General features: G+C 46.4%; 1 protein-coding gene across 1 annotated transcript; it reads left to right on the forward strand.

Moving 5' to 3' along the window:
* The first annotated feature begins 1,182 nt into the window (after positions 1–1,182).
* Positions 1,183–8,386, forward strand: RACGAP1 (Rac GTPase activating protein 1). Its single transcript, XM_009274403.1, has 16 exons — positions 1,183–1,267; positions 1,729–1,931; positions 2,305–2,441; positions 2,647–2,716; positions 2,936–2,989; positions 3,694–3,771; positions 3,908–4,025; positions 4,221–4,351; positions 4,585–4,749; positions 5,177–5,272; positions 5,510–5,708; positions 6,052–6,157; positions 6,367–6,499; positions 6,636–6,771; positions 7,032–7,140; positions 7,461–8,386. The coding sequence occupies exons 1-16, from the start codon at positions 1,183–1,185 to the stop codon at positions 7,534–7,536; spliced, it is 1,896 nt and encodes a 631-aa protein (XP_009272678.1). The 3' UTR covers positions 7,537–8,386.
* Positions 8,387–12,615: the final 4,229 nt, after the last annotated feature.

Here is a 12,615-nt window from a genome sequence, read left to right on the forward strand (position 1 = left end):
GGCCGAGGGGAGCAGCCTTCCTGGCGCAGCGCGGGCCGGCGCCCTGGGCGGGCCCGGCGCCGGTTTCCTCAGAGGCCTTTTCCCTCGCTGCCACCCAGGCAGGGGTCGCGCCTCGGGGGGCGGCGGCGGGCGCTTTACGGGCTGGCCTTGGTCCTTGGCCTTCCCCAGCTTCTGCCGTCGAGTTGGGCGCGGGGCTAATGATCGTGGTGCTGGTAATCAAGGCGCGAAGCTATTGAAGTGCCCCTTGCCGTGAATTAAGCAGACTACAAGGAAGAGAGGAGGGTCTTTTAGTAGCGAGCTTTTCAACACCTCGTAGTCCACGTAATATAGAAAGTTCCGAGATACCTGTGTGTCTGTGGAGTCTGTAACTGTGAATAGAGTACTTCAAAGCTTTCCACGGTCGCCTCCTAAGGGTTAAGCTGGTGTGTTGTACTGTCTCCTGGCACCTCTCCCAACTATGTCTGCACCTGCTTCTAGTGCTAATTTATTAGTCAAGGCTGTCCTGTGTGCCCCAGCAACCTCTTGCATTAGCGAAGTAATTTCTGTGTTGCTGAGTTGGAGACTTTCCTCTTCGTTGCTTCTGTTTATGCCATTGTTGCTACTGTTTGAGGAAAATGTGCTGACTGTCTGAATTTTAATAGCTACTTGCAGTAGGAGCTGTAACTTAAAATGCAGCTAAATTTAAAACTGTATTAAAATTCCCCAGAACGTTGCTCCTATTTTTATCTTACAAAGCTCTGAAAACTTGCAGATTTTTAGTGGCCTATATAGTACCAAGTTATTTGTAGACAGGGCATGAGCCGTGTTCTGCAGCCTTCCAGAAGGAGAATGATTTGGGATCCCTTGTCTTCCCTTGGATTCTGAGCCTCTGTAGTATACTGGAGATTATTTGAAGCAATAAGGTGGGGAGCTATACTGCCTCTCTTTATGGCTCTGCTATCCATAAACTGTGGAGGGGTGAGGATCTTCATTCCCTAGGAAAGAACTTAGATGCATATATCTCCATAGAACATAACTCTTAATGTATTTTTGTTTGTGCAGCTTCTAAAACTCGCCTTAAAAAAAAAAAATCATTAATTCTGAAGCAGATTCTCTTTTCTTTGGGCTGGTAACACATTTTCTGTTTGGAGGTGGGAAGAAAGGGCTGGGCTGTTTATTTAGCTCTGGTTTCTTGGCAGGAAGATGGAAACTGCAATGCTGAACTTACGGAGTCTGTATGATCAACTTATGCGCCAGGCTGAAGTTTTAAGTGAAGGAAATGAATGCCGTAAGTTCTGTTTCTGAAGTGGGTTGTGCTGTGTTTGCTGTAAGAATATAAACATGCAAACAAACATTATTAGTTGTTATTGAAGAATCTGTCGATGATGTTATAGGTAATAAGACTGCTACAGGTAGTCAGATTTGAGGGTTTTTTCATTGTCAAGAAATATGAGGTCACAGGCTGAACTTCTAGGCAGGGCCACATTCTGCTTGTAGCAAGCTGATTTCATCCACACAGGGTCTCATGTTCTAGCCCTTCTGGTTGATGCTGACATGAGCGACTTGGTCTGAAAAACTGCAAGATCTCATGAACATCTAGAGTGTAGGTGGGTTTGCCGAAAGGCCGGCTTCTCCACTCTTCAGTCAGGAGCAGGTTATATTAATAGATATCTACTGTCAGTGAAAGGAGGGCTGCTGCGTCTCGTCTGCTTGCCTGGGTAGCTAAAGGTGTGTATGTCTTCTCTCCAGAGTTTATTCAGTTAGCAAAGAACTTTGAAGAGTATCGGAGAAAATTGCAGAAAACGGAGCATGAGCTTGGCAGGTACAAAGATCTTCTCATGAAAACTGAAGCTGAACGTAGTGCTTTGGATGTCAAGCTGAAACATGCTCGCAATCAAGTGGATGTGGAGATCAAACGAAGGCAAAAAGCTGAAACGGACTGTGAAAAGCTGGTGAGTAATTCCTTTATTACTAGTTAGCTCTTTAGAGTGTGGAGACAAGGTGATTAAACTGCATTGATCTATGGAAAATAAGGACTGGCACTCATGATGACTTTTTTCCTGGGGAGGAAAAATCTCAACAACAACAGATTGGCTTGGCTCCTTGTAGTAGCCTTCTGCTTTGATCTGGAAAAAGGCGACGGGCTGCTGTTTGGAGCTGAGCTGCCATTACCTGTCAGAGCAGGGGCTTTGCAGCCATTAGCAGTCTATTGACACAAGTTCTGAGAGCCTATCTGTGTGGTATCTCGAACACTTCAGATTGGTTCATACAGTAATTAAATGCAGTTTGTCCTGTGGCAGCTTCTGATATTATCTACCTTTTCAGGAGCGGCAAATACAACTGATTCGAGAGCTGCTCATGTGTGATGCATCTGGGAGTATTCAGCTGAGTGAAGAACAGAAGTCTGCCCTCGCCTTTCTTAACAGGCCACAGGTTTCTCTAGGGGGTCCAGGCAACAAAAGGTAGGCACCATATGTCTGAGCAACGTAAGTGTCAGATATCAATCTAGCCGTGTACCTCTGTGATACCTGCTGCACCCATATCAACAGAGTCTTACTTCTTATTCCAGTTTGAAATACAGCTCTTCTGAGTCAGTAAGATTGTTCTGGAACCATTGCTGACTGAAAGCCAAACTGATATGAGTTTCTTCTAATTTTTGATTTTTAGGCTGTCTACAATAGATGAATCTGGCTCAATTCTGTCAGACATCAGCTTTGACAAGACTGATGAGTCACTGGTAATGTAACACCAAGTTCTAAAGTTTTCTTCCACTGTAAAACCTTAGGGGTGTGGGGTAATCTCTAGAGACCCCTTGTGTTTAGATTACTCTGGTATTAAACTGGTAGAGCTGATTTGCGTTTCTCTGATGTGCTATTGGCTAAAACTTAATGAAAGTCCTGGCCAGAGGCTGTATGGTATTTACACTGAGCTAACCAGCGTTGTGTATTTCCCACAGGACTGGGATTCCTCTGTGGTGAAAGCTGTCAGACTGAAAAGGAGAGAGAAGCGGGTATGTTCAATTCTTCCCCTTCAAATAGATTCCATTGTTAGCCTTAGCTGACACAATGTCACCATCTGTCGTCTCACAGCCACCTATAATGATGTCTGAGCTACTAATCACAATCAAACTTCAGATGAATGTGCTTCTACTATAATTCAGACCTGCTGTGTGGATTTAGATTGAAAGTTAATTCTGATGTCGTTGTTTGTCTACTGAAAATGACTGGAGTGGAGTTCCGCATATCTTGTTCTGTTATGGCCTAGAGTTTGCAAGAAAGCACTTGAAGATTATTGACAGCTACCAGATTAGGGAAAATTGTGTAGGAAGTTAATATATTTCTATTCTGTAAAGGAGCTTGTGCTTGTTCTGGTCTGCTGTTAGTATGCAGTGGGCACAGGTGGGAAAGGACAGCCTGAAATCATCACTAGCAGAGTTGGGAAGAGTCTGGGATTCACTTAGTTGTCCCTTTTTTCTTTTTTTTCTTTTCTCTGAATTGGATTATAAAGCTGGCTAGGAAAATTATTTGAAAGAGCAGTATATTGAGGCCGCCTGATGCTCTTCAGGGTTGCCATGAAGAACAGGTACCGTGGAAGAACTTAATGTATCTACGGTGTGTGTGTACAATTGTTCAGTCCTTCTAGTTATACTGAACAAATATAATGCCAAGTTAACAGCATACCTGCCTCAGACAAAAGTATACTGTATCTTTCCAGCGGTCTTCCAGGCAGTTCATTGAAGGCCCACCAGGTCCTCAGAAGAAAACCAGATCAATTGGCTCCACAGTGGATCAGGTATGGTGGTTGGTTCCAGCTGGGTTTGTGTGCATTGTAGCTGGTCATATTGCACACCTGTTTCTAGGGCCAACAAACTAGAAAATCCCATGTCCTGTCAGTATCGCTGTCACTAACTGTATATTTCTTATTACAGGGAAATGAATCCATAGTAGCAAAGACAACTCTCATGGTCCCCAACGATGGCGGCCCAATTGAAGCTATCTCTACTATCCAGACTGTGCCTTATAGTCTGAGAAGCCGGAGGAAGAGTGGTAGGTGTCACGTCTCTGCTTGTCCTAGTCCTGAAGCAACTACTCTGTAGGCCGGAGGCTATCCTGAAATGTAACATTTACCTCCCCCCAGGACCCAGGCAGCTGCCTGTGGTTTATAATGCACTTGCTTTGAAGCAAAGGTTACGCAGGGGTGTGATTCCATTCAGTCAACACTCCTCCTCTTCTGTCTTTCAGGTCCTTTGCAGCCTTGGAGCAGCGAGTCAAGCGTGGGCAGTAAGCAGCTGGAATCCAAATCGGAGACTGATGGCTCTGGCACCCCGCAGAACAATGGGGGAGTGAGGCTGCATGAATTTGTTTCAAAGACGGTAGGCCTACAGACAGGAAGAACTTGAAAAAGCATCTCCTTCCATTTTAAATGTGTGTGTTGTCAAGCTATTGGTAAGAGGCTACCAGCCATTATGTCTCAAGTCGATATTAACTGTACCGGTTACCTGCATGGATCAGGGAATATGTTATCCTATACGGTTATCCAGTTTAAGTCCTCCTGAGTTACTACATTGCACTAATCTCTTCCCATCTGTATGCTCTGAATCATTAGGTTATCAAGCCAGAATCATGTGTTCCATGTGGAAAGAGAGTAAAATTTGGAAAAATCTCTCTGAAGTGCAGAGACTGCCGTGTGGTCACTCATCCAGAGTGTCGGGACCGCTGTCCTCTTCCCTGTATCCCCACCTTGACAGGGACTCCTGTCAGAATTGGAGAGGTAAGCCTGTAGGGTGAGCTCGGGGCAGTACAGCTGCCAACGCGAGTGAGCTAACATTTGGTTAGAGTTAGAACGTGCTTAGGCTCCAACAAGTCTGCCTTCTACAGAAGAGCTGTTGCTCAGAGCTGCATAATAAAATGCAAACGAGCTTGCTAATCTATCATTCAGTAACCAGGGTAGTGGGTGGTAGAGATGCAATGTTAGGAGGGTGTTGAGTTGTGAACATGGCAGCTCTGGGTAAGCAATCCTGCAGCATTGTGCTGATGGATGTAGTGCTGCTCTTCTCTGGGCTGATGAAGAAGAAACAATGCTTGTATTTTAAGCCCAGACCTCACTGTGAATTCCTGAGAGAGTATTTTCCGTGTCTTGAAGACTGGGTATCTCTTTTTCAATACTTTTTTTTCCCCTCCCCCTTTCTGCCTCTTAGGGCACCTTGATGGACTTTGTCCCTTCTACTCCGCCAATGATCCCTTCCATCATAGTGCACTGCGTTAATGAGATCGAGCAGCGAGGGCTGCATGAGGTAAAAAGAAAATGAGGTGTGGAACAGCGCTAATGAAATGGGTCGTGGTGTTAGGGAAACAAATTGTTAACCCAAATACCTCTTATTCGTGGTGTGTATAGTGTTGCTCAGTGGGTGACTCTGAGCAATGGTGTCTGCGTACAGTGCTCAGGTGTGGAGAGAAAGTGGGAGTGGAAGAACGTCAGCTTTATGCCTGCAGTTGATATTTTGCTTCTAAGCAATGGTTTCTATTAACAGACGGGCCTTTACAGGATATCTGGCTGTGACAAGACAGTGAGGGAACTGAAAGAGAAGTTTCTTAGAGCAAAAAATATTCCTTTGCTCAGTAAAGTGGATGATATCCATGCTATCTGTGGCCTTCTCAAGGACTTTCTACGCAGCCTGAAAGAACCCCTTCTCACTTTCCGGTTAAACAAGACTTTTATGGAAGCTGCAGGTAAGGAGTTACTAAATGACATCTCCAACTCTTTCCCTAGGCTTGATGGTCACAGGTTTAGCTGTCGCGTGAACTGGCAGACTGCAGTGCTCTGTGGAGCCCTCATGCTTGCAGCTGTGTTGGTGATGGGAAGATCTCTCTTCTGCTGTACTGTTTTGGAAGAAGAAATAAACAAGTTCTAGTGCTTGGGCGGGATACAAAATTATTACAACGGCATGTGAAGTTTATGGCTTCCTTGTTTCTCAGGCTAGCTCTTACTGTGAGGGGACTGTTACAGCTGTGCCTCTGGGACCACTTTCTGAGGTCTAAATGTATCTTTTAATTTTTATTTTGCCCCCCCAAGAAATCTTGGATGAGGACAACAGTGTCGCTGCTATGTACCAAGCAGTTGGTGAACTTCCTCAGGCCAATAGGGACACCCTAGCTTTCCTCATGATCCACCTGCAGAGGTATGTTCAGATGGACTGGTAGTTCTGAAAGGGGGATGTCGCCACTGGCGCTTTCTCTAATTGGCTCTTGTTACTGCTTGTGAGCATAAAATCTTCATTCTGGAAAAAACCTGCTTATTCAGAGGCTGAAGTGTGTGTGGGATGAGGGAGTTGCATGACAAGTGAAGGGGAGAAGCTACATTCTCTCTTTCTTAATTTTTTTAATACAGGGTGGCTCAGAGCCCGGAGACTAAAATGGACATTACCAACTTGGCCAAAGTCTTTGGCCCCACAATTGTTGCCCATGCGGTACCTGATCCTGACCCTATGACACTCCTACAAGACACTAAGCGGCAGCCCAAGGTAGGTCAGCAGAAAGGTCTGACTTGGGTGAATGTATCCATCCCATTTAAAGAATTCAAATGAATTGCTGGAGGGAGCTGAGGCGATGCCTGTCTGGTGTCACTGTGTCAAAGCTGTGTGCTGGGTGTCTCTGTAGGTAGTGGAGCGCCTTCTGCTGCTGCCTATGGACTACTGGAGCCAGATGATGATGGTGGATCAAGAAAACATTGACCCAGCGCACATAATTGAGAACGTCAATGCCTACTCCACTCCACAGACACCAGATGTTAAAGGTAACCCCTGGGTTCTGCTCCACTGGCTGTGCAGCTGCTGTATTAAAAATAACGGCCCTTAATCAAAGCTGCTTGTGAGACTGTTGGAGCTAGCCATTCCTGCACGCTTTATGGAGGAAGAGGGAAGAAAAGTGTGCCAGGAAATACCAGATTTGTCTAGTATTTTTGACAGATGCTAGGGAATGTCTAATGTTCCTTACATGGCAATGAAAACTTCAGCTGTCCTCATGTTGCTCACTTCGCTGCCTCTTTTTTGACAGTGAGCATGCTTGGCCCCCTCACTACTCCGGAACAGCAGCTCTCCAAGACGCCATCATCTAGCTCCCTGTCCCAGAGGGTCCGGTCTACCTTCAGCAAAACCACCCCCAAGTAAGTGCCAATGGGTGTTATCATGGAGATGTTGGGTTGACTGCAGGTGGTTCGGGTGTTCAAGGAGAACTAAAAATAGACTTTTGGACCCAGTTCTGGGAACAGCCTGGACTCACTACTCAGTCAGCTCTCACTTAATCAGTGCTGTAGTAACAGTGCAAGCTGCATAATGGTTAAACGAGTGTCATCTTACGGTAGGGAGAGAAACGCTTTGTTTGGGAGGTGGGTAAAATTCGGGTGAATGACCCCTGGGAAGGGGATGGTGTTAGACCTCTATATCCCAAATCCAAAACTGATATTTTCTACTTCTCTTGAACTAGATTTGGGAGCAAAAGCAAGTCAACAACCCAGCTTGGGCATCAGGGCAACTTCTTTGCCTCTCCTATGCTGAAGTGAAGTGGACCTGGGAGTTAGCATCATCCTAGCATTTGCACACCAACATGCATAAGTACAATAAAAGCAAGTCCTCTCCGTGGCCCTTGGCAGCTTATGTAATAAGATCTTTTTTTCCTTTTAACTTTCAGCTTAACTGAGACTTTTAATGGGATTTTATTGTGCAATGTATTTTTATTAGCTAATGCTGTGCTGAATTTAGTATTGGTGAAGACAGTAACTAGCAGGATTTGTTCAAAGTGTTAATAAAAAAAAAACTGCTAGAGGAACTCAGTGACACTTCTCAATAGCATCCAGTCTTCTACCCCTATGAAGTGGAACAGTCATACAAGGATCGTAAGGGTTTGTTTGTGTTTTTTTTAAAAACTCCATAGGTTGTTCTTCACACAGCAGTGACACCCCAGTTGAACTCTGTCAGAATCCGCACGCGGGTCTGTAACTCTTGACTTGCGCTGTGGTCCTGCAGCCTGTAATCCTGAGGATGGCAGTGTTGCATTTGTCTCGTGGGCAAAACAGCTCTGTTTAACTGCCGGAGGGACTGTGACTTTTTTCTAAAGAAATGTTTCCCGAGAACTGTGTTTCCAAGGGGAAAACTTTGTAGAGGACTGTCCGTAGATGCAAACCCAAAGGATTCCTGGGTAGTCTAAATGAATTACTAGTGCTGCTCATACTGGTGAGGGGAATGAGGGTAGCTTAATGGCACCCTTGCTTTTGGGAGTCCCTGCTTTCCCAAATTGGGATATGGTGACCTTGCTCAGTGCTGTGTGAAAAGGCTTGTGGAACACATACAGAAGTTTATAAAGTGGCGCTGTTTTTATTGAGCTCTGGAAAACTGTCCTAATCTGTGCAGTTAAGTAAATCATGATGTTTATGTGACCTATGATTCTGTACTCTGGCTAATGCTTTCTACTTGTGCTATAGAGTTTTAACCAGGGCCTGTGTAGCATTACAGGAGGTTGTGATGCTGAGGTGCTGTGCTCAAGGAGCTCCTGCCCCAAGCATTAATGAACCTGGCAGGCTTTGCTGCTGGGGTGTGGGATCATGCACTGGGCTGTGGCTCATGGGTCCAGAGGAGGAAGGAGAAGAACAGTTTTGGTCCCCAACATTGTATCGGGAGGTGAAATAGCCTGGGCTGAACGTGGTGGCCTGGGTTGTCTCTCTTCCCCTTGGTTGCAGGGTCTGGAGGGTGAAGTCCTCTCCTGCTGTGTCTGCACCCTAGCTCTGACCCACTGCAGGAGATGGGGCAGCTGGGGGCTGCTGCTTCCCTTCTTCAGTGGGGCTGGGGCCCCAGGGCAGGTGGGTGTTTCTGGCCTCTGGTGTTTTCATGCACACCAGATGTGTGTGGGGGGGGCACTAAGGTATGTTCCCCAAATCCTGTGTCTCGGACACACTTGGCTTGGTCCTTTTCTGGAGCATCCTCTCCCACACTGGGTCCTTGCCTGTGCCTTGTTGGAGCAGAAACTGGGGGACATCTACCCTGGTCCCCATGGCTCCACTCTGTGGGGACAGATGGGGCTTGGGGACACCCTAGCAAGCCACCACTTGCTTACTGCTGGGCACAGAGGTGGCCCTGCCAGTGCTTGGAAACGTGGCTGCAGTGCTGGGATGGGGGGGGGTGGTGTGTGCCCACCCGTTCCTGCAGGGAAGGACACAAGTTCCACAGTGGGATGATGCAAGTAGATAGGACACGGCAGAGAAAGAGCCGTACCTAACGTGAGCCTGCGGGGAATGGATAGTGAAAACCGAAGAAAGGGCGTGTCTCTGGCAGTCCATGCTCTGGTTGCTTTAGGCTGCAAGGAGACACCAGCTGTTGCACAGGAGAAATCATGTGGAAAAGAATTTGAAATATTTATTGATCAAAGAACATTAAAAGCCTCACTCTGGCCCCAGAAACAGCGATAAGAGGAATTACTAGGAACAACATACTTGAGTTGGGTACCAGTGCAGGAAAGCAAACCCCTGTTTATGTTCAGGCAGGGGCAAGTGCACACACACTTCAAAGGATTAACGCAGATACAGTCACAACTATATGCTCCTTAATCAGCAGCCAGCTCTTGCTACGTTTGCATTTAATGCAATTGGACAGGCCAGAGACCACATCTGTCTTGTATGCAAGTGCTTCACCCTCATCAAGACCCCTCAGCAGTTAGTGATCTTATGGAGGAGGCCACCTTCTTATTTGTTGCAAATGATAGAGTTCTGATAATTGGAGGGAGTTAATTTCTCATGCTACCCTAATCAGCACTTAGTTCTGATCCACAGCAACTCCAGGGGCATGACACAAGTCTACACCTGCAAAGGATTGTGCTTAGACCCCGTAAGCCAGATTCTTCACCTTCTGTTTTCATTCCCTCTGCTCGGAGAAGCAGGGCTGAGGGCAGGGTGTGTACATTTTGGGCAGTCAATTATCTGTGGGTAGGCCTGTATTTAAGGGATGAGCAATGGGGATGGTCCGAGAAGCTGACAGAACCCTCGTATCTATACGAGGTGATGGGCCTGCTGTTGGAAGACAGACACTAGCCCTTGATGCCTTCTAGCTTTGCAAAAAGGATACCCTGCTTTCTCCAGACTGGGGCTCCCACCACCAGCAAATTCTGCGGCCAAGTGGCAGTTGGTCTCTTGGATGAAGCGGTGGATAGCATCAGCATTGCCACTGTGGCATCTCTGTCGGCCTTCGTGCGCACTCCTTCCTCTCTTCTGTCAGCATGGGAATTTTGTAACCATCCATAAACCTTGCTTTTGCTTCTGCTTCATCAAGTGATTTCTTCTTGTAGAGGAAGAACTTTCCCCAGTAGAGACTAAGGGTTTGATGACCTTTGGGGCTCACGGTGTCCTTTCTCTCCTGCAGCTCCTTGTAGACCTTCTCTTCCTGTGCTGGGTCTTTTGCGCCATAGAACTCTGCTAATTGCAGCTTTACAAAGACAAGGTCAAGGTCTGGATGTTTCTGAAGAATTCGCTTGAGGTCTTTGATGGCTGCCTCCAATATATTATTCTTGTCTTCCTTCTTTGCGTTAAGCCACTGTATCTTATAGCACTTGGCCAAGGCTTGGCAGAGAAGGTGGAGGCTGGATCCCGTCCAACCTCAACCATTCTGGGGTTCTGAGCAAGGACACTGTGCTGAGCCTTGTCAACCCAAAGCCGCTCTTTCTGGGAGCCGCTACAAGAATGGATGCTGTGCACTTACTTGCTTTTGCTGTGGGTGTAGTGTCACCGTCAGGGAGCGATGGCTCAGGCTGTGCCTCTTCCACACTGCAGCAGATACACTGGGCAGTACAGAGTCTAATTTACTGCCTGATCCTTAAATAGAGAAAGGACTTCCTTCTGGGCAGGGTCTGATTAAACCATTTGTCTCAGAGGAAGCAAAACTGAAAGAGAAAAGCTTAAATCAGGAAAGAAAGTGTCCTGGTCTCCCTGTCTTGAAGCCACTGCCTTCCCTTCACAAAATGGGACTGGGGTCTGGATAAACAAGAAAGGAAACCCAGCGGTCAGAGCAGCAGGATCTGATCTCGCCCCTGGAGACCTTCTCCCCACTGAAAAGGCCTTTGTTAGCATTAGAGCTTTTAGAAAGCAACAGGGCTAAGGTGACAGAGAAAGGTACTGGGCTACAGAATGTAAATACGGCGTTGCCGTTGTCGTTAAAAGGCCAAAGGCTCCGTGTGACTGTCAGACCTTGGCACTGGGGCTTGTCGGTTTGGTTTTGTCTGGATCTGCCCTGACCTGCCTGAAACTTTGCTGTAGTTTTAGCTCGTTTACCTGTAACGGCAACTGCCCAGCAACAAGGCGGCTGTTACCTGATTGATTTTTAGTGATTGAATTTGCATAGTTTTGTGTAACTGAGGGATGATGGCTGTGCCCGTGATAAATCTGATGTATTTCCTTAAGGAGCGGGTAGTGCTAACAAAGGGTCAGCCTGCAGTCACCGAGCAGAGGATGGCCCCAGGGCTATTGGCAACTCATCAGTGATCCATTACTGATCAATGAAAAACACAGTTTTGGCAGGTGACAGAAACCAGGCTTGGGGGCAACAGAAAAAATATAGGTAAAGCACAGGATGCATAGTATATCTGGCTGTAATATGGAATTGCAGCTCTGTGAAGAAAGATTCAAGTATAGAGAGTAATAGAAAATAAAAACAAAAAAAAATAGCACCAAGTAGACCCTAAACTTGAGGAGGAAGAAACCATCGACCTCATCATATTCCTCCCAGCCAAGAAGAAGGGAAAAACCTTTAAATACCACTTTCCCCTCTCAGGACGCTGATGAGTCACCGCAGCAACGCAAAGGAAGCAGGGAGAATTTGTCATTAGAGGAATGGGGTAGATACTTTTGTCTACTGCATTTATTTTTTTTCCTATTACTGACAACCTTTAATAGAAAGGGAGTGATTTGGATATTAGTTGTTAGCACTGCTGTAACTGGATGAATGGTGAGTGATTGCTCTCTCTTGATTAGACTGAGGCATTAATTAGACTACCAACAAGTTCTAATTCTTGAATCCTCATGTAAGCATCTTCTTTCTGTGTGCTTTGGCTTGCACAAGCTGCTTCTCTGTGGCCAGGACAGGGCTGTGTGAGTTGGGTGACGGAGAGATGTTTTGGCTCCCTGGAGCAGGGGCTGAGCTGGGCTGTGGGCAGCGCTGGCAGAACGGAGGAGAAATTCAGAGCTCAAATCCCTCGGGCCCCGGCAGTGGTTCTTGGCTCTTTCTCCTGCTAATATTAGGACTGGTTTGAGGAAGATTACGGTTCTGTGAAATAGCTATTAATATCATACAAACCTTGGATGGACGTCAAAAATAACAGCAAATGAGAAAATTGCTAACCACCCAGCCAAACAGGAAGTACAGGCAAGGCTTGGGGTTGTGAAAGAGAAACGGTGGGAAGGAACAGCAAAAAGGGTGCAATAAGATGCAGAGAAGAAAAATACAAATAGCTTTGGAGATAGCTTGAAAATAGTTATTTTACACCAAATAGATAGAAATAGATTTTACATCAATAGATGCCCAGAGCCCGGAGAAGGATCACAGGTCAGCAGGAGAGCACCCGAAGAGCAGCACAAAGGAACTCCAGCCAGTAAGACAGCTTC

Source organism: Aptenodytes forsteri, unplaced genomic scaffold (genome assembly GCF_000699145.1).
Source record: "Aptenodytes forsteri isolate BGI_AS27 unplaced genomic scaffold, ASM69914v1 Scaffold64, whole genome shotgun sequence".
Taxonomy (NCBI): domain Eukaryota; kingdom Metazoa; phylum Chordata; class Aves; order Sphenisciformes; family Spheniscidae; genus Aptenodytes; species Aptenodytes forsteri.